This window comes from Petromyzon marinus, chromosome 60, assembly GCF_048934315.1.
Source record: "Petromyzon marinus isolate PM22_M1 ecotype Great Lakes invasive population chromosome 60, UKy_Petmar_22M1.pri1.0, whole genome shotgun sequence".
Taxonomy (NCBI): Eukaryota; Metazoa; Chordata; class Hyperoartia; order Petromyzontiformes; family Petromyzontidae; genus Petromyzon; species Petromyzon marinus.
The window spans coordinates 7,128,712-7,156,525 of record NC_133726.1 but is presented as its reverse complement, the minus strand read 5'-3'; the positions used below and the strand labels follow the sequence as shown (position 1 = coordinate 7,156,525).

Genomic DNA, 27,814 nt, shown 5'->3' with positions numbered 1-27,814 from the left:
ACCCAGTAGCGAGCACGACTTTCCCACCCGCCCTGCCGAAGAGAGTAATGTCTATCGCGTGATAGGCAAAGCAATATTTTAATTTTAATTGTCAGAAATTGGAATTTATCCAAATTGAGCGCAGAACCAAATTGAAGTTATACGGGTTTTTTTTGCCGTTGTTGTAAGCAGTCATCAGACCGGGCTAAGACCATCAACCCAAGACGCTTGCAACCCAGGTTTAATCACGGGTGGCTGAACCCTGGATTGGAACTCAGGGTCTCGGACTCACCGGCTCAGAGCTCTGACCTCTGAGTCACCTGGTGATGTCAACTGACACATACACCTACTGAATGAAGTGCATGTACACATACACGTAAAGGCCTTGGTCAATCCACTGCTGGATGATATCCTGAAGTGGTCATTGCACTTGAATTGCAATCGAGATGTCGCAGGTTCCATTCGACCTTCTCGGTGTGACGGTTTAAATAATAGGCAACGTTTATTGCATGAACCCCACCTCTGTCAAGCCATGAATATAAATGGGCTCGCCACAGTCAATCGATCGACAGATCGCGTTCGGTGGGGTAAACTCTCTCAACCGAGAGGATGGTTTCAAATTAAGCAATCATTGGAAAGATGTTCTAAATCAAACCAAACATTAAACTAATTTTCAATGGTACAGTATATTTATTCAAGTAGTGGTATCCCAAACTTTCACAGCAGCTTATTTCCCTTCACACCAACATTACGTAAAGTCCCCCCCCCCCCCCACCGTACCGGTCCAGTACATCATTTTATGCTAATTCCTTTGTCAAGGCGTTTTTTGGTTTCCTCCCACACAGCTTAAAGGACGCGACCTGGGCTTGCTGTCTTCACCCCAACGCCGTCCTCTGGACAGTCCAGTCCCTTCACCTGATGAAGGCCACTTGTGTTGTGGCCGAAACGTCGTGATTTTTTGTTATTTTATTTTTTATCTACGTGACTTTACCGAATAGAACCAAAGAGTACACTCCAACTTCTTGACGGAGTAGGCCAGGAGGATGGCACAGTGGCGTGAGCAAGCAATTTCGGGGCTGCACCTTTAAGCCCTTGGCATTGGTGATCGGCTTTGGCGGTGGTGATGGTGGTGGTGGTGGTTATTGTAGTAACCAGTGTAATGTTGTAGTGGGGAGCAGTAGTTAAGCGGATAGCGCGACCCGAGTTCGATTCCCGCTCACGGCCAACACCGGTGACGATGATTTGAACCGGTCCTGGGACTCCTTCTAGGTCGTTTCAGCCTCACATGCGTACCTGGTGCGGTGCGTAAACATCGCCGCTGGGGAGACAAAGGCGGCCGGGCGTGGTGCTGGTCATCCACCCACTCTCGTGCCGTACCGACCTTCATAGGTGCTCGCTAACAGCACTTGCTCCCAACAGTCTGTGAAGGCTATACAGGAAGGGCGGGGGTGGGGGTGGGGGGGGGGTGTCTTCGTCTTTGGTTATTGTTGTAAATGATGGACAAGAAAAAAAAGATATATATATATAAGAATTTGCGTGTAAAGAGTGAGAGATGAGCGAGTTGGAGGAAGCGCAGAAAGCTTGCTGGGCAAAAAAAAAAAAATTTGTTGGGTGTAAAAATAAAAATAAAATGTTTTCGCGAGATGAGCGCGTGGCAGCAGCAGGGAAACCCCAGGGAAGGCGGGAGAAAAGGCGAGCATATGGGCAGGGCACTGTCAGTTACAGCCAGTTAGTGCTGCGAAGGACAGAGAGATGACAGGTGTGGGAGTGAGGGTTGGGGGTTGGTGGTGGTGGCGGCGGTGCGAGCCACACACACACACACGGGAGCCCTGGCACATCAACCGCTCGCCTAACAAGACGGGATGGCCACTTCGCTCTGGGTTCACTCACGAGCCGATGGGATGGGTTGGACCTGTGGGGTGGGGGGGGGGGAGTGTGTGTGTGTGGGGGGGGGGGGCTGGTTGGTTGTTTTCTCTTTTTTTGTATCCATCACCCCACCCACCCACCCACCCCCTCCTTGCTTTTGTTGTTGCGGGACGTGACACAGTTAGGCTCGTGAAAAATTAGACAGCGCCCCCCCCCCCCCATCTTACCCCCCCCGCCCCGCCGCCGTCCCCCATAAAAAAACACCCGAACCACAATTACCCCCCGCTGCCCCAACCCGGGATAAAGAGACCTATCTTGGGTATTGTATTTATGGACGGCTGAAATAATTTTAGGATCCCCCTTTTTTCAGTTAGCGGTCACTACCCCCGTACCGGCCCTTCCCCTTCTTCCTGCCAGCGCCCCCCCTCTAGCACTCCCCCCCCCCCACCACCACCACCACCCCCCCGTGCCCTCTACAAAACAATATCGTGGCCCCTTTGAAGGGCCTGGATCCATGCGGCACAAAGCGGAGGCACGTGCGTCCCACTTGAAAGGGAGAGGGAGCGAGCGCACGGCGCTCCTTGCACGGAAATCCACAGACGTTGGTTATTGTTCGGTAGCCCCTAGTCGGACGAATGATGAAAACATTGCTTTTATTTTATTTTTTTTGCAAGACTCCCTTCACCGTTGGGGCATCGGGGTGGTTGCAATTGCCTGGGGTTCAGTGTGGACTGATGTCAACTGTCCCTTCTGTACGGGGGGATAGAGTGTTGCGCCCTCGCGTGCGTAGGCTTTACTTCGGGGTCTCCGGGTTCACTCCCATGTTGTAGCACAATGAACGCTCGCTAATTGACCGAAAGCATCTTAATATGTGGAGAACCGCAGAGCGAATTGTGGGGAGCGCCGGCTCACCGCTTGCATCTGTGGTTTCTACGCAGCGATTGCGAGATGCGATTTGCACGGACGACGCCGCTGTATGTAGGTAATCATTCGATGAAAAGCTGCCAGCCGTTTGCATGGAAAATATGCATTCAATATTATCGCTAATATCTATAATATAGGTTTTTGGGTTAAATCGTTTACGTATAAATGTGTCGTTAAACCCGCCACCACCCGACACAGCCAATTAGTAAGGTTCGTTACATAAACAGAACGTGCCAAATCGTTACTAGTACAGCACACCGGGCGTGTTGGAGAGTAAATCACCGACATTACAAATCGAGTACTACGTTTCGCCAGTAATTACAACCAGCATCATCAGGAGACAGCCAGATTTGTGCAGACATCCTCCTGTTTCGTTCTTAAAAAGGCACGTTTATATTTACGACACATTTAACGATTTAACAGTTTAGCGACACATTTATATTTACACGATCTTACCCCAAAAACCGCTATTGTTGATAATACTGGTCGCGAAAGTCTACGTGTTAAACTGATCATCACTATTATTTCAGAGACGAAAATCAAGCGAATAGTTTAAAAGCAATGTCCATCTTCATTAATACCAATAATTCATTTGAGACCGCTGCCGCAATGGTGTTACGAGGTCAATGACGCTGGACTTGCGATACAGCAATCGCTGGCTCGACCTCCGTGCGCGGCAATGTCTTAAACCCCACACGCCCGCCGTCGATGTCCAACCAGCGGTGCGATCGCTCACACGCCACAGCAAGGCCGTAATTATAATATATATTTGGGGGGGCACCCCCCCCCTCCCAATATTCAAACATGCTCAAAATGTCCCCCCCCCCAATATATTGCTACAAAATAGATTTCTGTTTATATGATTGTGGTTATGGTTGTTACTTTATTAATCCCTAATCCCTGCCATTACATACAATGAAACAAGAAAATGTAAACAAGAAAAAACGGAGCAATGTAAATACAATACCACTATTAGACATTATTGGTTAAAAATAAATTAAAAAGTCAATCCTATGTGTTAGTGAATTTTTTAATATTTTAGGCAGGAAATTCATTTTCAAATTTAGATTTTTTTTCTGGAAAATTTGGTCCCCCCCCCCCCCCCAATGTTTACTCCATGACTTCGGCCTTGCGCCGCAGTAAGCCTATCGGCAGATCGCGCGTGTGGAAGGGGTCAAGTGTCGGTACTCCCACCTCTACCGAGACGTCTGTGTCCAGTGTGGAAGAGCAGGCCAAGTTTGCACCCTCCTCTGGAGGGCCTCTCCGGAGATCTCAAAACAGATCTCGATCCCCGCTCTCATCGAGGCCCTATCACTGGCAGTGGCGTGAGCAGGCAATTGCAGGGCTGCGCCTTCGTCCAACACATGGGATCCCTCGCGTGAGTGTGAATCTTCGTCAATCACAAGAGGAAGGTAACATTGTAAACACTTCATCTGTTAACTAACTCGAGTGACGCTCACGAACAACTCACGTGGACTAAGCGGTAGCGAGGCAGAGGTTCATGGTTCGTATTCAGCGGCAGCCCTGATGAACACTTTGGTGGTGTGCACCGACCGTAATGATATTGCGACTTCTATACGCAGTCCCTGCGTCGGAGTGTTCTTTAAAGATTCCCCCTGAAGTCATTCGCAAGGGCAGGCCATTGTGTGTGCGCCTGTGTGCCGATGTCAGGGCTCACATTTTGCGAGATTGCAGAATTGACACCGCAAATGACTGACCCGTGGAACTCCACTGGAACCAACTTCTCATAATAAGACGCATTATTTTTTCATTGGTGCCGCCTTAGGCAAAGAGCCGCCTTAGGCAAACATTAAGGATGCCATGCTGGATAGGCGACAGGACTCTCAATATGAAAGAGCACCTAAACGGGACACTTTTTTGATTGTTATCATTTTGCCCATTTTTTTTTGTTTGTTATGTTATCAACCTATCAAGATAAATCACCATTTTCCCCAAAAGAAAATAATTTATATGATAGCAATAACAGTGGAACAATCGCCCGCTATCAATTATACATATCCATTGGATGTTGCGTATTGTTATACATATAGAATTGAAACAACTGGCTGTCGCCAACCCTTCATTCTTGAAAGGCCACGGGTTTTTCTGTTGTTGTTAGGGTTTTTTTTACTATTACGCGTGGCCTGCAGAAGAGAACGGAGAGCAACGAAAGGCGCCCTTTGTGCAACGGAGGGTCACACGTGTTGGGGACGGCACGACAACAACCACAACCCCCCTCCCCCGCCCAAAAAAAAAAAGAAGAGAGAAAAGGGGAGTGGAAAAGCGAGAAGAAAGAGCGCCCCGAATGAATGAAAGAGCGAAGCAGCAACAAAAAAAGAAAATGAAATGAATTATGACAATGGTCCCAGCGTGGAAGTCATTGCTCGTGCAGCGTCCGCTGGATGCCAATAGTTCGCCGACGATTGTCGAGAGGCGGGTTAGGGGGGTTGGGGCTTGACGGTGCGGGGAGGATTCGGGGTGTAACTGGGCTGGGGTCGGGTGAGGGGGAGCTCGCGCGCGTGGGTTTCGGGGTTGGGGGGTCTGGGTTGGGGGGGGGGTGTGTTGGACAGACATTTAAGCCGCGGTGGTTTCTAGGACAGGTCCAATCATCCGGAAGGGAAGGCTCTGGGAATAAAAGCAAGGGGGACCCCCACTCGAGAAGGTGGTGGGGGTGGGTTAGGTGGCGGGGGGGGGAGTAAGTCGGGGGGTGGGGGAGGCAGGAGAAAGGGTGCTTTATTTATTTATTCAAGATATTATGGACGTATTTGCTTACTCGGGGAAAGGTACTTTTGCAATTTATTGGGGCATTTCCGGATAATCGCCCTCCTCTCTCCCCTCCCCACTCCACCGCTGGGCTCAGGCCCCTTTGGATGGAGAGTGTGTCGACTTCCTTCGACCATTCGTGTGCTCAGGAGGGAGTGCGAGGAGACTCGCTACTTTTTATTTCATGGTCTTTAACGTCAACGTTCGTTTTGATTGCCTTCGCAAGTTTATTCTCGCGTGCAATGATTCGGTGCCCACCGTTCCGCCCTTCCCGCGCCCGTTGAGTGGCGGTGTTGTCACATTGAAACTAAATACCGTCCACGGCGTACTCGCCCACTGGCCACGGATTGCGTTTAACGCGCGGCCACTGATGGGCAGCCGCGCTGTCAGCTTGTGTCGTGAGCGTGGCAGCGATCGGTCACTTTCGTCTGTCGCCTTCGTCGTCATCTCGCGACGCAGCGTTGCCGCAGAGTCGCCGTTCCATGCTGTATTTGTGCGGTTTTAGCAAAAAAAAAGTGTGTTAAAGTCGAAGCATTCTACTGCTACATTGAGGGTTTAACAGAAAACTTCGTGCAAATGTGTTCATAAGCGATCACTGAAGAAGGAAAGAAAACGAGGAGCGATTGCTTTATTTGTCGCGATATTTACCCGCGATGCACTCGCAATCGATGCACCAGTTTCGCCGGCCCGATTGATAAACTAATTAAACAATAAGTTGCTTCCCCGCCCCCGCCGATATTTTATCGCGCAAACAAACGTTACATTGTTCCAATAAAGACAACGCTTGTCAAAGATTCATCGATGTATATATTAATATGTATTTTTATGTATATATACACAACATTTTAAAACGACTAAAGAGATCCTCGCGCGCGGCAGCTGGACGCGTCGCTGGAAAGGGGACGGCGGCGATGGAGCTGGGAGGGCGCTGGGGTTTCTGGGGGGGCTGGGGGGGGGCTGGGGGCGGCTGGGGGGGGCTGGGGGGTCTAGAATAACGGGCCACGGAGTAGTGGGGTCAGGAGACGGAACGCGTCCAGCCGAAATTGATTAATCAGCGTTGATAAAAAAAAAATATATATGTACCTTATATAAACTTAGCCAGCGGCGGTATAAGTCGTGGTTGGCACGGTGCCCCTGGGTGCGAGGGATATCATTTAAATGAGGGTATGGGGTGTGGGTGGGGCCTTCTGGCTCCGTGGGACCCGGTGCAGTTGCACCGCCTGCACACTCGACGGCCACGTCACTGAACTTGCCGCGGCCACGGAGCGCTAACGATGCATCACGCGTACACGGCTACTTAGTTGAGTTGATATCCCCTTGGCTTGCGTGACGATACATCCACACACGGATGAAGGCGCAGCTCTGCAAATTGCCTTGCTCGCTACACTGCTGGAGGGAGGTGAGAGTGTCCACGCTTTACCCCACCACACGCGCCCTGCCGATCGATAGACCCTGATGCGTCGGGTGGTGGAGGGTGCACGACACAGATTTTATTATCCCAAATGTTGTTCCACTCCACTTGAAACGCACTTTAATTTTGATGACAAAAAGAAGAATAACTTATTGCCCCTTTCCAAAATAAAGTTTTTTTTGGGTTAGATCGTGTAGATATAAATGTGTCGTTAAACCCGCCACCACGTGACAAAGCCAATTCGATTGTCACGAAAACAAAATGTGACAATTCGTTGCGAGTTCAGCACACTGGTGTGTTGGCTGTGTCGGGTGGTGGCGGGTTTACCGACACATTTGTATTTATCTGAACCCCCCCAAAAATCCTCTATTACAGATAGTTACGGTCGCGAAAGTCTACGTGTTAAATCCACTCGCTCACTCAACCATTCACCCTCTCATTAACCCACCCACTCACTCATACGTTGACTTGGAGAGTAAACCAACGACATTTACAACTCGAGTCCCGTGACGTGTCGCTGGTGATTCCAAACAACCAGCATCATCAGGCGATTAGCCAGAATTGTGAAGACGTCATCCTGATTGGCCTCCCGTTTTGCAGCCTTCGCTATGGGAGTTGCTTCACCAATCACCGAACCACGTCGGTCAATGCGAGTTTGCGAAGCGATGTCATCCGTGACCAGGACTCGAACCCATCTTGCCGGTTGCATACAAGCACTTGCCCCGACAGTCTGTTAAAACAAAAAACAAAAAGGCTATACGGGGGGATCTTTGTCTTTGGTGTCAGAGGGCGGTCGATCATCTGCTACCCGCCGCCTCAGCTGCTGTCCCTCTCCTCCAGCCACCAAAGACAAAGGTCTCCCGTATAGCCTTGAACAGACTGCTGGGCCAGGTGCGAAGGTCGGCACCGCACACGAGGCAGTGGGTCGCCGGCACCACACTCCCGGAAGGCCTTTGTCTCGCACGTGGCGATGCTTACACAACAGGTACTCATTGAAGGGTAAGTTGACCTGTATGAGAGGCCCAGGACCGGTTCAGTTAATCTTCGTGCACCTCCCGTTAGCACGATTGGCTACGTACGGTGCAAAATAAGTTCAACATCCATGGGTACGTACAAGTGTGGGTCTCTATGGGTCTCTGTGGGTCTCTGTGGGTCTTCATGGTTCTATATTAGTCTCTGCATCTCTGTTGGTCTGTACGCGTCTCTTTTTTCTAATATTAGGAGGCCATTGGGAGCTATGAACTTTTAAATATTAAAAACTAATTTCTTTAAATCTGCTTCTTGTGTTTAGTTTCTTGTCATCCCCACCCACCACCACCCACATCTGATTAGCACGGTTAGCTACGCATGGCACAAAATAAGTTCAACATACGTGCGAAATGCGTGCACATTGGCCGTGAGCAGGAATCGAACTCGGCACGTCCGGGTTTGTAGCGCAGTGCGCTCACCACTGCGCCTGCCGATCTCCTCTTCCACCTGCCACCACCACCACCAACACCACCACCCTCCCCACCCTCCCGCCCTCCCCACCCACCCACCCAGCCCCTCTTCCCAGCGGTGCCAGATTGAGTTATGACAGTCCATTTAGTGCTAAATCATCCTGAAAATGGCGAGCGGTCCTCCGGGTGCATCGCCTGCGCCGTCGCCACCACATGGGCCACAATCAGGGGGCCAGATGCGTCCGCTTAATCTGTGTTTAAGGGATGTCAATAACGCACCCGAGTCAAGCTATTATTGTTGTTGTTGTTGTTTGTTTGTCTGTTGTTGTATGAAATGTAGAGGAGGAGGAGGGTGGTGGTAGGTGGAGGAGGGGCGGGAGCGGTGGTGCAGTGGTTCGCGCACTGCGCTGGCAAACTCGGTGAGCTGAGTTCGATTCCCGCTCACGACCGATTTTGCAGCGACGATGATATGAACCGGTCCTGGGCCTCCCCTAGGTCGACTCAGCCTCAAATGAGTAGCTGTTGCGGTGTGTAAACATCGTAGCGAGGAAGACGAGGGCGGCCGATAACGATGTCTAACATCGCTAATATCTACACCTATCCTGCTGTCAACTTCATTATGGTCATGTGTCATCACGGATGATGACACAATGACTTTCATTGTATTAATTATTACCATCGAAATGCTATCTATTATCGTCATATCAATCATCAGCATAATCATTGTAATCACCATCATTATGGTAATCTCATAGGCGTCTTACTAAACACACCGTGCAGGATATCTACACACGCCTCATCTCTTACTCAAGCAATATAATTATACATGGTGGTCCATATGTATTGTAACCCCTATTTAATACTTTACAGCTGAATAATTACTTTTTAAAGTAAGGTTTACTTAAAACAGCAATGATTATGCAAAGTGTAAAAACATGTTAGGGGTCAATTATTTGGGGGGGGGGGGGAGGGTCACAACACATCTGGACCACTACCCTGTACCTGTACAATATTTGGTGATGATGATGGTGGCAGTGGTGCATAAGCGTAATTAAAGAAAAAAATAAACCTCACCACATTCATATTCTAGGTTCTTTCGGTAAAGTCACGTAGAAGGGATACAATAAAATAATAAAATATAAATCAATAACATTTTCACGACGTTTCGACTGCAAAACAAGCAATCATCATCAGGTGTGAAAACCACAGCAAGAAAATTTGAAAAAAGTGGCGTTTTTTAATATATATTGTTATTATTTTATTGTTTCCTTTCTACGTGACTTTACCGAAATAACCAAGAATATGAATCCCTGCAGTCACGAAAGCGTTCAATCAAAATCTCACCACATTCGTCAATAATATCCTGTAACCGTACAAAGAAAACGATATAATAGGCGACGTTTCAGTCAATGTCCCTTCTTCATAGCACATAAAATCCGGCTTTACGTGAACAGACAATCACCACATTTCTCGAGAGCCTTCGGGGCGTGGCTCGAAACGTCGCATTCCATACGTTTATTTCCTTTTTTTGGAGTACATATGCTTGCTTTAAAATTGATTAAGGATGCGCATGTGGGTTCAATGCTTTGGAGAAGGAGAATCTGTTTCTCGGATCGCCTTACCACCCACCCCACCGCCTCCCCGTCGACACGAGGTCAAGGTGGGTCCCATCAACCTTCGGCGCTGGAATAAAACACGCCTAGGATACGCGCGGCCACTTGCATATTCGAGATGTGCGTGCGTAACTAACAAAACAGATGACATATTTACTTTTTAAAAGCCACAAAAGTATACGCAGTCACTTTGAAAGCGCTTCCCAACGTTTGGATTGCTTTAGGATCAGCATTTTTTTAGTAAGTGATAATCTTTAAGCGATTACCGCAATTAACGGCGAAACGAGCGGTAATTAATGAAGTCGACTGCTCGCAGGCGACCACGTGCGCGCGATAGAGATGTCACGTGCAGGCGCCTCCAGCTCTCATCGGACACTGTGGTTTTAATTTGGGTTAGCTCTCAGGGTTTACCAAACTCTCCACCGCCACGCGTTTACCAGTTTACCCCCCTCCCCACCTATTCAAATACAAATTAACTCGTTCCACGCTGCACGCGCCCGATGATTGTTACACACGTCCCACGTGACGCGAGCTTCAGCAATTCACGCTGTCTGCGTGAAGGGCCGATTCGAATTGAGATAACAGCTTGTGTGTGTGTTCACGTGTTCCGTGTGTGTGTGTGTGTGGGGAGCGGTAGTGTAGCGGTTCGATTTCCGCTCACGGTGAACACCAGTGATGATTATCTGAAACGGGTCCTGGGCCTCCCATAGGTCGACTCAGTCTCAAATGAGTACCTGGTGAGATGTGTAAGCATCGCTGCTGGGGAGACAGAGGCGGTCGAGAGTGATGCTGACCACCAATCACCTCGTGTTTCGGCGTCTCGCTAACAGCACTTGCCCCAACAGTCTGTTACAGGCTACACGGGGGATCTTTGTCTTTGTTTTTGTACACGTGTTCTGATACCATTGGCCACTGATGTTAGCCGTGTCCGAGATTGGAAATCTGGTTCTCGGATGAATAGCGTAGCGCCCTAACCACTGAGCCACCTCTTAGGAAATATGAGTGATTCAATAAGAAAAATTGTAGTCGGCTGAAACGTCGAAATGTTTCTTCCCTCTCAAAAATAATAATAAAATAAGCAAACTCTGTAAGAAGCTTCGTCTTTATTCACCTGCTATGTTTGGATTTGCACAAAGCCGCACTGACCAGCGTGGTGAAGTATGGCCAAATATCCCCCCCACTTACCATCCCCGCAAATTTATTCACAATGTGATGAGAGATCACTCATTCAGCAGTGGACTGTGAAACAATGACGGTGTAGGTAACACACATCAGAGACTCGTATAGATGCACACGTACCTGGAGTTGCAACTCGGTGCAATCGTAATGCGTGCAATAGTTAATGTGTAAACTTAGATCGTGTTAACACCCTACCCGATGCTTATATTTGCCAATAACACACTCACGCAACTCTCTCTATACATACACACGTTATATTAGCGTGAAGCTGTATGAAGTTGTCTGTATCGTCTGTATTAAGTTGCCTGCAGCCGTATTACGCTGTCTGTATATGTATGAAGTTGTCTCTCTCCGTATTAAGTTGTCTATAATCCGTATTAAGTTGTCGCTATGATCCGTATTAAGTCGTCTTTCTCCGTATTAAGTCGCCAGCATCATTTCGATTTAAGTAGCTGCAATGATTAAATGTGCTCTTTGGTTCTGGAGGTAAAGTCACGTAGGTAGAAATAAAATAACATAAAATAAAATAAGATAATATAAAATGAAACAAATATTTTATTTTTCTACCTACGTGACTTTACCGAAAGAACCAAAGAGTATGGATTCCTGCAGTCACGAAAGCTTCAAATCAAGAATGATTAAATGCGTCCACTTTGTATACAATTCACGCAACGCAACAACAACAACAAAAACCCCGCTGTAAATATCCACGAATAAAATGAACGCAACAAAGTACACGGGAATCGTGGGCGTTGTATCACGAAGGGTGTGTGGCGGTGAGCATGAGCTGGTGGTGCTCGCTAGCAGAACTTGCCCCAACAGTCTGTTACAGGCAACACGGGGGAGGGGGGGGGGTCTTTGATATGTGTACACAAGTTCTCTGTGTGTGCGTGTGTGTGGAGCGGTGTTGCTGCGGTTAGCACACCGCGCTAAAAACCCGGCGGTGACCTGAGTTCGAGTCCCGCCCACGACCAACACCAGTGAACGATTATCTGAAACGGCTGCTGGTCGGCTCAGCCTCAAATGAGTACCTGTTGCGGAGAGTAAGCAGCGCGACTGGGAAGACAAAGGCGGCCGGGCGTGGTGCTGGCCACCCAACCCCTCGTGTGCCGTGTCGGCCTTCGTAGGCGCTACTCGCCAACAGCATTCGCCCCAACAGTCTGTTACAGGCGACACGGGGGGTCTTTTGTCATTTCTCTTGCACGGAGGGTTAAATTTCGTGCCCACAAAAGACGCAATCTAATCAGCCGCAATAACTTAAAATGAGATTGCAATTCTAGACCAATCAAGAATGCTGTCGGTCAAAACACCCATATGGTACTGCTACCCATGCTTATCCGCAATCATGCTAACAGTCCGCGAAATAATGAATTGAAATGTTTTTTTTATTATTCAGGGCGCAGTTGTGTTATCCCGGAACACCACATCGAGTATGCATGCATCTCCGGCTACGGATGTGGCTTTACTCCGGTCTATCAACGACAACATTCCGTGGGACACATTAAGCCGCGATTAACGTGCGATAAATTAACTACTGCCCACGCATGAATAGTATTTTATTGTTGTTGTTGTTTACGTGGCAGCGATGGTGACTGACTCGAGTGAACTCGAACGGTATTCCAGCTGTAATTTGGCAAAACAAATATATAGTCACGTTTACGCGTAGATGTATCTTGGCATTTACCCCACATACACGCGCAAAACAAAACCCCCACACATCGAACTGCTTTCTAACTTTCAATATTGACCCACAAACAATGTGACGGGGCGGCGAAGGGTCTATACGCTTTAAGATGTGCTGCTCTCCGAGTCTCGCTTTGCCCCCAACACGTGCGCGAACGTGCGATCAATTGGCCCAAGTACTTTGCCCGCGGCAGGAGTGCAACGCTAAAGGCCAGCGAGAGTAAGCGAGGGCGCGCATGTTACGGCGGTCGGATTTATATAGATTATATAGATCATGTCCCGTAGATATTCCGATCTCCGACTTCTCAGCGCTCTCCCGGGTCTAGGTAGCGCTTTTGTTGGTGACCGGACTTTGGATCGCGTGGCACCGCAAAGCGATGGGAAACGCCTTGCCACTGGAAATCAGGGCCATCGGAGTCGGTAGATTATACATATATTTAAGTCCGTATTCTTTGAATCTTTCGGTAAAGTCACGTAGAAAGGTTTGAATATTTCGGTAAAGTCACGTAGATTGGTTTACGTGACTTTACCGACCCAAAGAATATGAATTGCTGCAGTCACGAAAGGTTTGTCAAAATTTATTTAAGTCCGCTTTGAAAAACTCGCCTCTTTAAAGTGGCCTTCCCTCTTTAGTTTTGGACGGTTGGCCCTGATTCTGTTTTTGTCGTTTCACTGCTTTTCATGTATTGCGTATTGGGATCCTGTGATGGAATGCGCGTTATACATTTGAATTATTATTGCTGTTAGAGCTGCTCCGTGCGGTGTCGTGTCGCGGGATTTTTCGTGCGGAAGTTTTTTGGGAAGTCCCTGCACGTATCACGGACGCTGTCGTGTTGGCGATTTGAGTCCTGTTTAGAGTTTTGTAATGAAACTAAACAAAAAACTTGTTTTTATTCTACCAGGCTAAGGGCCACTGAGTTGTATGGCTCTTTATCGGAAGCGACCCGACTATCACAAATGATAGCTCAACGAAGTGGCTTATCGACACTCGAGACGCTTGCTGATTCTAAATGCGGCGGGGAAAATCGGAGGACCCGGAGAAAAAAAATCCACGCGACCACGGGGAGAGAGACGCGCAAACTCAAATATACATCAGGCGTCAGGGTCATGGTTGAAACCAACGACCTCCTGCATACTAGGCGAGGTAGTTCACATATTGCTACCAATCGTCTCCATGTGATTGCTCATTGGCCCGACGAATTGTCAAAACGTTGACTTGAACGTTCATACATATATATGGGTTTTTTTTACGAATACTTAAAATTCATGGATAGATCTTTTTTCATCTGGAATAATGTAATCGTGTTTTATATATATAATATATATACGAAGATTGGTGCTTTAATTGCAAGAATCTAAACTTGGAGCGACGTTCGTTGTGATTTCACAACGACCGTTCGTTTTTGGCGCAACACATTTTATATATCGTATTTTATAAATACAGTATATATGGAGGACATCGCCATATCATGTAAAAATTCTAATAAAGTTACAAAAGGAACGAGAAGATATAATAGGTTGAGCCTTGTTGCATCTTGCATGATCGAGAGATATGGATTGCTGCCGCTTCTCAAAGGAGGGTATTCTACCAGCAGTGGATTGCCCATGTCCGATTCAAAATATGATGATGATGATTATGGTTCTTGCTGTCATCATTCGATCAACTTTTGTTCAACTGTTGAATTTAACTAATTTGAATGCAATGTTGGTCAATTTGAATTCCGAGAAAGCAAAGACAAAGATCCCCCGTATAGCCTCAACAGGCTGTCGGGGGCCGAGTGCTGCGAGCGGAGCAGCGCCTTAAGACGGCCGGCACGACGCACGATCCGCGGCTTGGCCAACCACCCACGCCGTTGCCGTCATTTGCGTCTCCCAAGTCGCGATGTTCACAACGCGACACGTCATTCGCGGCTGAGCCGACCTACGGGAATAGCCCCAGGGCACAGGTTTCATTCGTTCAGACACCCGCACAGTGGCCGTCGGTGGCCGTGAGCGTGAATCGAACTCGGCTCGGGGTTTGTGGCGGGTTCCTAGCGCAGCGCGCTCACCGCAGCAAATCACCGCGAATGATTCTCCCAGCACCCCACCACTCTCCCTCCGCGCACAGACGCGCCAACACGAGGCGGGCATTCGATCGGCGACGGCTTTTATTCTCATTATATTAATCTGTAGCTTCTCGCGCAAACCAAAAAAACCCGTAAAAAACAAACGTATAAGCTCATCGCGCGCAAGCTGAAATTAAATTACGAACGCTCCCCTTGCCCGACGACGCCGCCTCCCGTGTGTCGCGGATCTCAACGGCGACAGCGCTAACACGACGACGAGCATGGAAAGGGGGGTCGGAGGGGGGACGGGGGAGTCGATCGTGGGGGGGGGGGGGTCCCGCTTCCAAAACACCATCACAACGCGCGCACGCACACTAAGATTGCAGATTCCCGCAGCCTTGATATCTGCTGATTCTGCTGATGCTGCTGATGATGCTGCACGGATCCACGCTGCTGATGCTGCTGCTGCTGCTGCACTCGTTTGCTGCTGCTGGGCAATGTTGATGCTGCCGGTGGTATGCTGCTGCTGCTGCATGGTCCGCTGCTGTTTTGGAAAGTTTCTGCTGTTCTGCTGTTGCTTCGTGGTCCGCTGCTGCTGCGCAAAGTTGCTGGTGTTATGCTGCTGCTGCTGCTCAGTCCTCTGCTGGTGTGCAATGTTGCTTGTGTTATGCTGCTGCATTGGTCCGCTACTGGTGTGCAATGTTGCTGGTGATATTCTGATGCTGCACAATCCGCTGATGTACAATGTTGCTCGTGTTATGCTGCTGGTCTGTCCGCTGATGTACAATGTTGCCCGTGTTATGCTGCTGCTGCTGGTCTGTCCGCTGATGTACAATGTTGCTCGTGTTATGCTGCTGCTGCTGGTCTGTCCGCTGATGTACAATGTTGCTGGCGTTCTGCTGATGAACAGTCCACTGCTGTTGTGCAGGCCACCTGTGCTAACAGTCGCGATCGGTGAGCACCACGAGCAACCACCAGCACCACATCAACGTCACAACTCGCACGGCGTGACATCCTGCGTCTCGCGTCCCATCTCCCACCGCTGTGTGACTGTGACCTCTGTGACCTCTGTGACCTCCGTGGGAGAGGTGAGCCACGTGCGTCAACAAGCGGGGCCGTGAGCCTCAGCGCACGAGGTCACAGGCCCCCGGATTAACGTTTATCGAAATTAAGGTCGAGGACCAATTCTATCTGTTGGGATGAATTTTTTGTGTTTGCTTGCCAGTGCAGTGTCGAGCTGATGAATGTATACGCGAATACAGGCGTTTACTCTTTTCTGGGATGAATGCAACAAGTGTGAAGATGCCCAGACACCAAATGGTCACCTTATCACACGGCAACACAAAGTCTGCATTTACCACACACACTTGAGATTATAATCGATACAAACAGACATGTCTCTGGTGCAGGCCAATCAATTTTAAGGACAGCGCAACGCACCTCCGATTAGCACGGCTGGCTAGGTACGGTGCGAAAGAAGTTCAACATACATACACCAAAGCACATTTGTTTGCGTGATTTACCACGACTACGCGTGGTCAATGCAGACTTGATGATGCTTTGTAATAATAGCGATCTGTTGGTGTCTGAACCTCTTACCACAGCCTGTGTTTATGGCAGAAAGGGTAACTTACACCTTTTGTGGAAGAAAAAAAAACATTCAATGAGCAACGAACAACGTTTGTGTCATTTGAAAAGTGATATGTGCATCGCGACTCCGCGTGAGCCGCGCGTGAGCTTCGTGTGAGCCTCGCGTGAGCCTCGCGTGAGCCTCGCGTGAGCCTCGGGTGAACCGAACCCCGCTTCATATCTCGAAGGACATAACGATAGGAACGCGCTGCCCTAACTCCGTTAGGTTTCCGCCAGCGTTGTTGTTTTCTCTCTCCTCTCTCTCTCTGCACGAAATCCATCCGACAGTGTACATCTGTATTTGTGTGTGTACGTGCGTGCGTGTGTGCGTGTGTCGACTCAACCTCAAATGAGTCCCTGGTACGATGTGTAAACATCGCCATTGGGGAGGCAAAGGCGGCCGGGCGTGGTGTTGGCCACTCACCCCCTCGTGTGCCGTGCCGGCCTTTATAGGTGCTCGCTCACAGCACTTGCCCCTACAGTTTGTTAAGGCTACACGGGGGATCTTTGTATTTGTATGTGTTAGTTTGTGTGTATATATGTGTTCGTGTGTTAGTTTGTCTGTGTGTGTTTGTGTGTGAGTTTGTCTGTGTGTGTGCTTGTGTGTCTGTGTGTGTGCTTGTGTGTCTGTGTGTGTTGTGTGTTAGTTTGTCTGTGTGTATGTATCTGTGTGTGTTTGTGTGTTAGTTTGGGTGTGTATGTGCGTGTGTTTGTGTGTGTGTGTTAGTTTGTGTGTGTGTTTGTGTGTGTTAGTTTGTGTGTGTGTTTGTGTTTGTTAGTTTGTGTGTTAGTTTGGGTGTGTATGTGTGTGTTTGTGTGTGTGTTAGTTTGTGTGTGTGTTTGTGTGTGTTGTGTGTTAGTTTGTCTGTGTGTATGTGTGTGTGTTTGTGTGTGTTAGTTTGTCTGTGTGTATGTGTTTGTGTGTGTTTGTGTGTTAGTTTGGGTGTGTATGTGTGTGTGTGTTTGTGTGTGTTGTGTGTTAGTTTGTCTGTGTGTATGTGTGTGTGTGTTAGTTTGGGTGTGTGTTTGTGTGTTTGTGTGTGTTAGTTTGTGTGTGTGTTTGTGTGTGTTAGTTTGTGTGTGTGTTTGTGTGTGTGTATGTGTGTGTTTGTGTGTGTGTGTGTTAGTTTGTGTGTGTGTTAGTTTGTGTGTGTTTGTGTTTGTGTGTGTTTGTGTGTTAGTTTGGGTGTGTGTGTATGTGTGTGTTTGTGTGTTAGTTTGGGTGTGTATGTGTGTGTGTTAGTTTGTGTGTGTGTTTGTGTGTGTGTGTGTTTGTGTGTGTGTGTGTTTGTGTGTGTGTGTGTATGGGGCAGTAGTGTAACGGTTAGCGCGCTCCACTAAGAGCCCTGCGACACAAGTTCGATTCCCGCTCACGGCCAACATCAGTGACTATTATCTGAATATCTGATACCGGTCCTCTCCCTGGGTTGACTCAGATGAGTACCTGGTGCGGTGTATCAACACTCGCTACAAAGGAGACAAAGGTGGTCGGGCGTGGTACTGGCCACCCACACTCTCTCGTACCGTGCCATCCTTCATCGGTGCTGCTCGCTAACAGCACTTGCCCCAAAAGTCTATTAAGGCTACACGGGGAATGTGTGTTTTTGTTTGTAAGTGCGTGTTTATGTCGGTATATTTTCGCGTGTGTTTATGTGTGCGTGCGTTTGCTCGTATGTTTTTTTTTCCGTACGTGTGAGTCGGTATGTGCGTTCGTCTGTGTATATGTGTGTATATGTTCAACCCGTGTTGTTTTGTGTTGGTGTGTGTGCGTATGTTTGTGCGTGTTTCCGTAATGTTAGTCTACGTGTCTACACACATATATAGACTTCTTATGTGCGTGTATATGTGTGTATATGTACGTGGTAGTGTGGCGGTAAGCGCGTTGCGCTCCAAACCCAGCGACCCGGGTTCAATTCCCGTTCACGGCCAACACCAGTGACGATTATCTTAATCGATCCTGGGCCTCCCCAAAGTCGACTCAGCCTCAAATGAGAACCTGGTGCGGTGTGTAAACATCGCCACTGGGGAGACAAAAGCGGCCGGGGGTGGTGCTGGCCACCCACCCCCTCGTGTACCGTTCCGGCCTTCAGAGGTGCTCGCTAACAGCACTTGCCCCCAAAAGTCTGTTAAAGTCGAAACGGGGGCCGATCTTTGCCTTTATTATGGTACGTGTGTCTCTTTGCGTGTCTGTATGTTTGTATATATATGTGTGTGCGTGTGCGTGACCAATTGCATTAAGCTAAGACAGTTTCGCGTGACACTCGCTGACATTACCGTGTAAACGGAGCAGTTCAATGTGACACGAAGCGGGTTAGTCGCGAGCGAGCGGGGCCAAAATGCTTCAGATACGGTCCCGAGGTTTTCGTCACGGAACTTACTTCTCCAGCAAGTCGTGTTTGTGTTATCGCTCTCTCCACTCCAATCAACGTCCGAAAGTCGTTCGCCAATTGTACTCACTTCATTGCCTTTTGAATTATTATTTGCGTTATTTATATATTGTGTAAAGTATATACAACGTGTTCCGTACAAGCCAGTGGTTGACAGGTGTCTTGAGAAAGTCCGAGCGGAGAGAACGTTGGTGGGGGGGGGAGGGATTTCTCTTCCGATTGAGAGATCACAGATCGTGTGATGGGTAGTTTGAGCGCAAAAGTCGAATGCATCGATCCATCAGTGTTCCAAAACCAAACAAAAATCTCCGTTTGGAATCCCGAGCCACGGTCAAATTAACCCCAGCCATGAGCAGTGTGTGTGTGTGTGGGGAGCGGTAGTGTGGTGGTTAGCGCTGTGCTGCGCTACGAACCTAGCGACCCGAGTTCGATTCCCGCTTACGGGACAATACTGGTGACGATTATCTGAACCGGTCCTGGGCCTCTCCTTAGGTCGACTTAGCATCAAATGAGTACCTGGTGTGATGTGTGAGCATCGCCACTAGAGAGACAAAGGCGGCCGGGCGTGGTGCTGACCACCCACCCCCTCGTGTGCCGTGCCGGCCTTCATAGGTACTACTCGCTAACAGCACTTGCCCAAACAGTCTAAGGCTATACGGGGATCTTTATATTTGCATGTGTGTGCCGGCCTTCATAGGTGCTCGCTAACAGCACTTGCCACAACAGTATTTCAAAGCTATACGGGGATCTTTGTTTTTGTGTGTACGAGTGAGTGAGTGCGAGCGAGTTTTCCACTCGGTCGATTTAGCTAAAAAAAAACATTGAATGTCAGCACTTGGGGATACAAAGGCGGAAGTGCGTGGCTTCTCTTAACACCCAGACCTGTGTACAAGGTGGTACTTACCCCCCCCCTCCCCAAACACTCATCCGATAGTTAATACAACTATGCAACTGTTATGTTCGCGTGTATGACTGTGTTCGTAGGCATACATGTGTATTTAATAATAATGATTATTAGTGTGACAATTGTCAACATTATTTAAATCCCTTTGTCAATCGACTGCTAGACGAAGGGGAAATAACCGTGGGGGGGGGGAGGTGGTGAATCGTTTGAGCGCTTCTCAGCAATCCTGCTCAGTACGAGCTCAACAACGGAAGGGGACACCGGGCCGTTTAAGAAATCACTCGCCGTGGCCAGGTGTCGAACTCACGTTGCCAGATGCATAGCGCAGGGCGCTAACCACTGCAGCAACGACGACAACAACAACGTAGCGGTGACGGCTTGTGCCATTCTAGGTGCAATACAAAGGCAAAGATTCCCCGTATAGCCTGAACAGACTGTTGGGAGCAAGTGCTGTTAGCGAGCACCTCATGAAAGTCGGCACGGCACACGAAGGCGGTGAGTGGCCAGCACCACGCCCGGCCGCCTTTGTCTCCCTCCCCCCCCCTCACCGTGGCGATATTTACACACCGCACCACGTACTCATGTGACCTAGGGGAGGTCAATGACCGGTTTGGATAATCTTCTCTGGTTGTTGGCCCTGAGCGGGTATCAAACTCGAGACGTCGGGTTCGTCGCGCAGCGCTAACCGCTGCGCCACCGCTCCCCACGCACACTCCACGCGCACACCACTGCTGCGCTCCGCGTATGTCTGTGTACGTGAGTACACAGGCGAGCAAAGTTCCGCTGCAACAAGACGACTCTCGCCTGCGAGCACCGACAAACGCGCGCGCTTGTTGTAAAAGTCACATCGCGACAGTCTATATAGACTGCACGCTGCTCCACGTGCTCAGCGTAGTTTTGCGAGCATCGTGCAGACTGTTTGCGCATCTACAGCACAAGAATCGTTCACTCCGTCTCTCTCTCTCTCTCGTCTCTCTCTCTGCGTCTCTCTTGCTATGTACATCTGACACACACACACACACGCATATAACCACCAAGATCCAGTGGGGGAGGGGGGGGGGATAAGTTAGCAACTCGCTGCTCCTGTGCTACTACCGCGACCATCTCGTCCCATCAGCCAGCGGTGGTCGATGCCCGCCCGCGTGTCACTGCGCATCTTCCGGAGCGCATTGCCTTGCACGGGGTACGGCGATGGTCGAACCAGACGAGAGCCGTGGATGCCAGGAGACTGTGGTGGCGGTGGCGGCGGCGGTGGTGGTGGTGGTGGTGCATCTCACTTAGCGTCGGTCGACAGCCGCGGCAGTACAGCGGTGGAGACGCTGATGGGGAGGTGGTGAGTCGGCAGCTGGCACATCGCGCACGGACACGGCACGGCTCCCCACTGATGGAAAGCCGCGGCAGCCGCAGCCGCTGCCGTTCCGAGCGCGACCGGAGGGCTGGAGTGCTGCTGCTGCTGCTGGGACGCTTTGCTCGCGGCGGGATGAGCGGCAGATCTCCCGACCGGCGACCCCGCGGAGTGAAGCGATGCGCCCAGCACGGCCTGGTGATGGTGTGGGTGCAGCGGGTGGTGGCTGCTGCTGCTGCTGTTGTTGTGGTGGTGATGATGGTGGTGGTGCGCGGCTAGAGACGGAGGAGCTCCGGCGGCTGCGGCCGCGGCTGCCGCCGCGTGGCCGAGCGGCGCGGCGGCTGCGGCAGCCGCGGCAGCAGCGGCTGCGCACGCGTGCGCGCTGGGGTGGAACGCCGAGTGGTGGCTGCCGTATATCTCGCCCACGAGCCTCTTCATCTCCTCGAGGGAGCTGCTCAGCATGAGGATGTAGTTTCTGGCGAGTAGCAGCGTGGCGATCTTGGAGAGCTTCCTCACCGAGGGTCCGTGCGCGTAGGGCATCACCTCTCGCAGGCCGTCCATGGCCAGGTTGAGGTCGTGCATGCGCTTGCGCTCGCGGCTGTTGATCTTGAGACGCAGCGACTGGAGGTCGTGCTCGCTCAGGTTCTTCTTGTCCTTGTGCATCTTGGCTAGGGCGGCCGCGTGGGCTCGATCCTCGCTGCTGCTGCTGCTACTGCCGCTGCTCATGAGCAGCATCGCCGCTGTTCCGGCCGCCGACGCCGCTGTCATCCCTGCAGCGCCAAGGCCGCCGCTCCCCACTCCGACTCCGACGCCGATTCCATGCATCTGCTGCAGCAGAAGCTCCCGTTCGCTGAGCGAGCCCGGGAAAGAGTCGGCCCCGCACGGGCCAGACGAGGTGGTGGAGCTGACTCGGCCGCCCAGTCCCAGCATCTGGCCCGAGGCTCGCAGGTAGACGTCCACCTCCGGGGAGGAAGCGCGACTCGACGTGAGGGAGCTCGCGTCTGAATCCATGCGGCGATGGCGAGCAGCCGGCTTCGTCTTCCGTCACCAAACGTCGCCGGAGACAGACGCGCCGGATCTCGGCAACGTTGGTGCGGCTGCTGAGACTTCTCTGCCGCTGCTGCTGCTGATGATGATACGACTGCTTGTGATGATGATGATTATGATGATGATAGTTCTTAGAATTGTATCTGCGTGGTGTGTTTTTTTTTTCGTGGCGAGGGGGGTGGGTGGGGAGGACCTTATATGCGGCGCGCAACTTTGCCAAATCGTATTGCGAATTCTCGCACGTGTCTGTCTGTGTGTGTTGTGTGTGTGTGTGAGAGAGATGTGTGGTGTGCTCGCAGTGGTGAGTATTACAATATCTCGCTATGAACACAACGCGGTCTCTTACGCTGTCGCTTCCTCTGTGTGGACTAAGCAGGTGCGTGTACATGCAGAGTGTGTGTACAGCTGCCTATCTGCGCGCGCGTGTGTGTGTGCATGTGCCTATCGTTTGTGATAAGTTAGAGAAAACCCCCTTGTCACTGACCACCACAACACACACCCTGTTACACTTCTTGCTGGTTTTGTCTTTAATTAATGAGAAGGGTCCAACACCACCCGGTCCTATATATACGCGTTTATGACCTTGCGCGTATGTAACAATGGACCGTGTGTGTATGTGTGTGCGCGCGCGTGTGTGTGTGTGCGCGCGTGGGGTGGGGTCAATCACACACGCACACACCCACCCACACGCACATGCACATCCACACACACACGCACACACCCACACACACATGCACACACACCTACACACACATGCACACATCCACACACACATGCACACCCACACACACACATGCACACACCCACACACACACACATGCACGCAGAGCGGAGCTTGGGGATAATGGTAAGGTATGAGGTGTAACGGGTGAGTGCCTGTGTGTGTGTGTCCGTGGGGAGCGGTAGTGTAGTTGGTAGCGCTACGCTGCGCTACGAACCCGGCGTCCCGAGTTCGATTCCCACTCACGGCCGACATCGCTCAGTGACGATTATCTAAACCGGTCCTGGGCCTCCCCTAGTTCGACTCAGCCTCAAATGAGTACCTGGTGCGATGCGTAAATATCCCGACTAGGAAAACAAAGGCGGCCGGACGTGGTGTTGGCCACCCAACCTCCTCGTGTACCGTACCGGCCTTCATAGGTGCTCGCTAACAGCACTTGCCCCAACAGTCTGTTAAAGGCAACACGGGGGGAGCTTTGTTTAGTCTCGTGCGCGTGTGTGGAGTCGACTTGGATGCGCGTCGTGATTCTCGCAACTGCGCCAACCTGAGTTCGAGTCCCTGAGTGCGGCTGCTGAATCACATCATCGTTCCTGTCTGTATGTTGAACGCCTTTCGGCAACCGCGTTCATCGGAGGTGGTCGTCGTGGCTGTAGTTAGGCGCCGCGGTGGCGCAATGCAATCCCTCCCTCTCGCCTGGTTCGCCGGGGGGCATGGGTTCGAATCCGGACCCTGGCAATGCCAGGGTCCGCGTGTTTCTCTCCCTCTCTCTCCCCGTGGTGGTGATGGCGGCGTGATTTGTTCTCTGGGTGCCATCGGTTTTCGCCCTCCTCCGCATCGAGAATCAACAAGCGTCGTTTCGATCATTTGGCTGCTGCTATCAATTGCACCGTGTGGTGACGACGATGATGGCGATGATGATGATGGCTATCAGCCACTGAAGATGGGCTATCATAACGTGTGGCCAGGTCGCCTCTGGTTAAACGGCTACGAGCTCAGTGGGCTTCATCCGGTAAATAAATCAAAGTAGTTACGGTTGTAGGAGATTCGTGTTCGCATGCGTTGGCAGTGATGCATTTTTAAAACGAGCTCACGTTAACATCGTCTTGTATTAAAATATATACACGCGATTCGTTAAAGCAATTCTAATTCTCGTTCCTATCATTAGCAGCAGCGAGTATCAGCATCAGCAGCAGCGGCAGCCATGATCAGTCCACTGCTGGATGAAGGCTTCCGCAAGCCGCCACCATCTATCACAATTCCCGCGCGTGTAACAATCCACCCGGGGACTTCAGGACACACACGAGAGCTGATTTCATCGCTCCGTCTCCGCTGTGGGTCGTCCCCTTGGCTGCCCCACTCCGTGACCAATGTCGACCAGCGGTCAGATAAGTTCCCTGCAGGCCGCGACGCGTCCTAACCTACAAATAGTCCCACTCGCGTTTTTATTTTCTGCCGAACGGTCGACGTTCCGTGACGTTAGAGAGAAAGTGCGAAACGCACGGAGCCTTGCGCAGAGAGACGAAGCGAGTGACGGCGCGCACGTGGGGGAGCGCACGCAGAGGAGCGGTGCGCTCTGCGATGCGCACGTGCGGGGAGCGCACGCAGGGGAGCGGTGCGCTCTTCGATGCGCGCGCGCCGTCGCTCTCGCTCCGTCTCTCGGCACAAAAGTTCTCAGCTTATTCGCTTTCGCTCGAACGCTTCCATCGCGCGCCGCGTTGGCGGCGCAACGCTGCCGGTAGATTTGCAGAATGCCGCACGGGCTGACGACGAGGATCAGTGGCACGCAAATGTCATTTTAGTTCGCGCGTTATCCGCAATGCTGCAACCACGGCGCTCGGTGATATATTTTTGTGATGATAATAATAATTTGCTTCATTAAAATAATGTATGAAACATATACTTATTCTTAGTTTTTTCGGTAAAGTCACGTTGAAGAGAAACAACAAAATAACAAAATATATATAAAACAATATATATTTTGTTATTTTGTTGTTTCTCTTCAACGTGACTTTACCGAAAAAACTAAGAATATGAATTACTGCAGTCACGAAAGCTTTAAATCAAAACATATACTTGTTAACGCGATACGATTCTGCCCACCCGAGTTGATTTCCGAAGCCACGTCTAACATCAGTGGCGGAAATAGATCCAAATCTGAGCGGTTTTGGAGGTATGCCTTGTAGGTCGACTCAGCCTTAAATGAGCACGTGTTGCGGAATGCAACATGTCCGTGGCCTGCTGGAAAGACAAAGGCGGGCGAGGATGGTGCTTGTTACACCTACTCATTCGTGCCGGGTTTTTAATAGGTGCTCGGTAACAACACTTGTCCCCAACAGTATATGCAGGCTATACGGGGGTCTTTGTATTTATTAATGGTTACATGTGTGTGCGTTCTGGTGTGTGTGTGTTAGCGTCAAAGACAAAGATTGCCCGTATAGCCTTCAACAGACTGTGTGGGCAAGTGCTGTTAGCGACAACCTATAAAGGCCGGCACGGCACACGTGGCGGTGGGTGACCAACACCACGCCCGTACGCCTTTGTCTCCCTAGTGGCGATGTTTACACACTCCACCAGGTATACTCATTTGAGGCCGAGTCGGCCTTCATAGGTGCTCGCTAACAGCACTTGCCCGGACAGTCTGTTAAGGCTATACCGGGGGATCTTTGTCTTTAGTGTGGTAGTGCATGCATTTGCGTATGGGGAGCGGTGGTGTAGCAGTTAGCGCGCTGCGCTATGAACCCGGCGACACGGATTCGATTCCCGCTCACGGCCAACACCCAGTGACGATTATCTGAACCGGTCCTGGGCCTCCCCTAGGTCGATTCATTCTGAAATGAGTACCTGGTGCGGTGTGTAAACATCGCCACTGGGGAGACAAAGGCGGTCAGGCGCGGCGCTGGCCACCCACCCCCTCGTGTACCGTTCCGGCCTTCATAGGTGCTCGCTAACAGCACTTGCCCCGACAGTCTGTTAAGGCTATACGGGGGATCTTTGTGTGTACGCGTAAGTGGTCGCTACCAGGGCTTACCCCGAAGTCTGTACGCCTATATGCGCGTGTTTGTGTGTATCAAGAGGAGCGGTGGTGCAGTGGTTATCACACAGCGCGACAAACCCGGCCCCCAGAGTTCGATTCTCGTTCACGAGAAATAACAGTGGCGAACATTTGAACGGGTCCTGGTGTATCCCCAAGGTTGACTTAGCCTAAAATAAGAACTTGCAGCGGTGTGTAAACATCAACATTGGGGAGACAAAGGCGGCCGGGAGTGATTTTGGCCACCCATCCCGCTCGTGCACCGTTCCGGCCTTCATGCGTGCTCGCTAACTGCACTTGCCCCGACAGTCTGTTCACGGCTGTATGGGGGATCTTTGTCTGTGTACGAGTGTGTTTATATGTATACGCATGTGAATGGCAGAATGATCTCCTCGATAATGTGTACGTACACACGAATAGATTCGTCTGGTTGCGCGCGGGAAGGTAATTCAATTAGAGTTAATGAGTGCAGCCGCCCTAATCGAGGACATTTCCAATGCATGGGAGAATTCACACTCAGTGTCGGATAATTAATTAGTTTTGAGAGCGGTATTGTATAAACCGGAGTGTTCGCAAACTCCAGTCTTCGCAGCACACTACCACACATCGTCTTTATACGTTCATCAATTTACTCTGCCTCCCCCCCACCCCCCTTTCGAACACAATTTAATTTGTTCCACGTTGCACGCGCCCGATGATTGTTAAACACGTCCAACTTGACGCGCAAAGCAATTAACGCCGCCGTCTGCGCTAATAGAGCCGATTCCAATTAACATTGAGATCTCAGCGTGCGCTTGTAGGTGCACGTGTTCCATGTGTGTGTGTGCACATGTTCTGCGTGCGTGTGTACACGTGTTCCACGTGTACGTGTGTGCGCACGTGTTTCGTGTGTGTGTGTGTGCGTACACGTATTCCACGTGTGTGTACTCGTGTTCCATGTGTGTGTGTACACATGTTCTGCTTGCGTGTGTACACGTGTTCCACGTGTGTGTGTGTGCGCACGTGTTTCGTGTGTGTGTGTGCGTACACGTGTTCCACGTGTGTGTACTCGTGTTCCATGTGTGTGTGTGTGCACATGTTCTGCGTGCGTGTGTACACGTGTTCCACGTGTACGTGTGTGCGCACGTGTTTCGTGTGTGTGTGTGTGTGCACGTTTTCCACGTGTATGTCTACACGTATTCCACGTGTTCTTGTGCTTCACGTGTTCCACGTGTGTGTGTACACGTGTACTGTGTAAGAGTGTGTGTGTACGTGCACACGTATTCCACGTGTGTGTGTACACGTGTACTGTGTGAGAGTGTGTGTACGTGCACACGTATTCTACGTGTGTGTGTACACGTGTACTTTGTGAGAGTGTGTGTGTACGTGCACACGTATTCCACGTGTGTGTGTACACGTGTACTGTGCGAGAGTGTGTGTGTGTACGTGCACACGTATTCCACGTGCAGCAGACACGGTTAATTGCTTGGCTCGCCACGTGGGACGTGCTTAACAATCATCGGACGCGTGCAGCGTGCGTGGATCCAGTTAATTTGTATTCGAATGGGGGAGGAGTACATTGGTAAACGCGGAAAGAGATGCGGCTTTGAGGTGTTGGGTGGTCTGCGAGAACTGGAGTTTAAGATTTCGTGGACTATTAACAGCGAATCTATGATAGGGCTAATGCGTCTGGCAGAGCAATCATTAGCACTGCTATTTAAGCAATTATAAATTGACACTAACAGACATTTAGTGGAATCAAAGTTGCGTTAAGAATAAGTTGGACTCGTTTCAAGGATGTTGCGATGACGATGGTGATAATGTTTACGATTATATAAAATCATAATAAAAATATTATGTATTGATTTA

General features: G+C 50.4%; 1 protein-coding gene across 1 annotated transcript; it reads right to left on the bottom strand.

Moving 5' to 3' along the window:
• Positions 1-14,986: 14,986 nt before the first annotated feature.
• LOC116955626 (oligodendrocyte transcription factor 3-like) lies at positions 14,987-23,207 on the bottom strand. Its single transcript, XM_076053320.1, has one exon. It carries the CDS (start codon positions 22,176-22,178, stop codon positions 21,096-21,098), a length of 1,083 nt encoding a protein of 360 aa, XP_075909435.1. The 5' UTR covers positions 22,179-23,207; the 3' UTR covers positions 14,987-21,095.
• Positions 23,208-27,814: the final 4,607 nt, after the last annotated feature.

Bases quoted from the DNA above. Each gene is read 5' to 3' on its own strand.
- LOC116955626 (XM_076053320.1), bottom strand. From the start codon at position 22,178: ATGGATTCAGACGCGAGCTCCCTCACGTCGAGTCGCGCTTCCTCCCCG.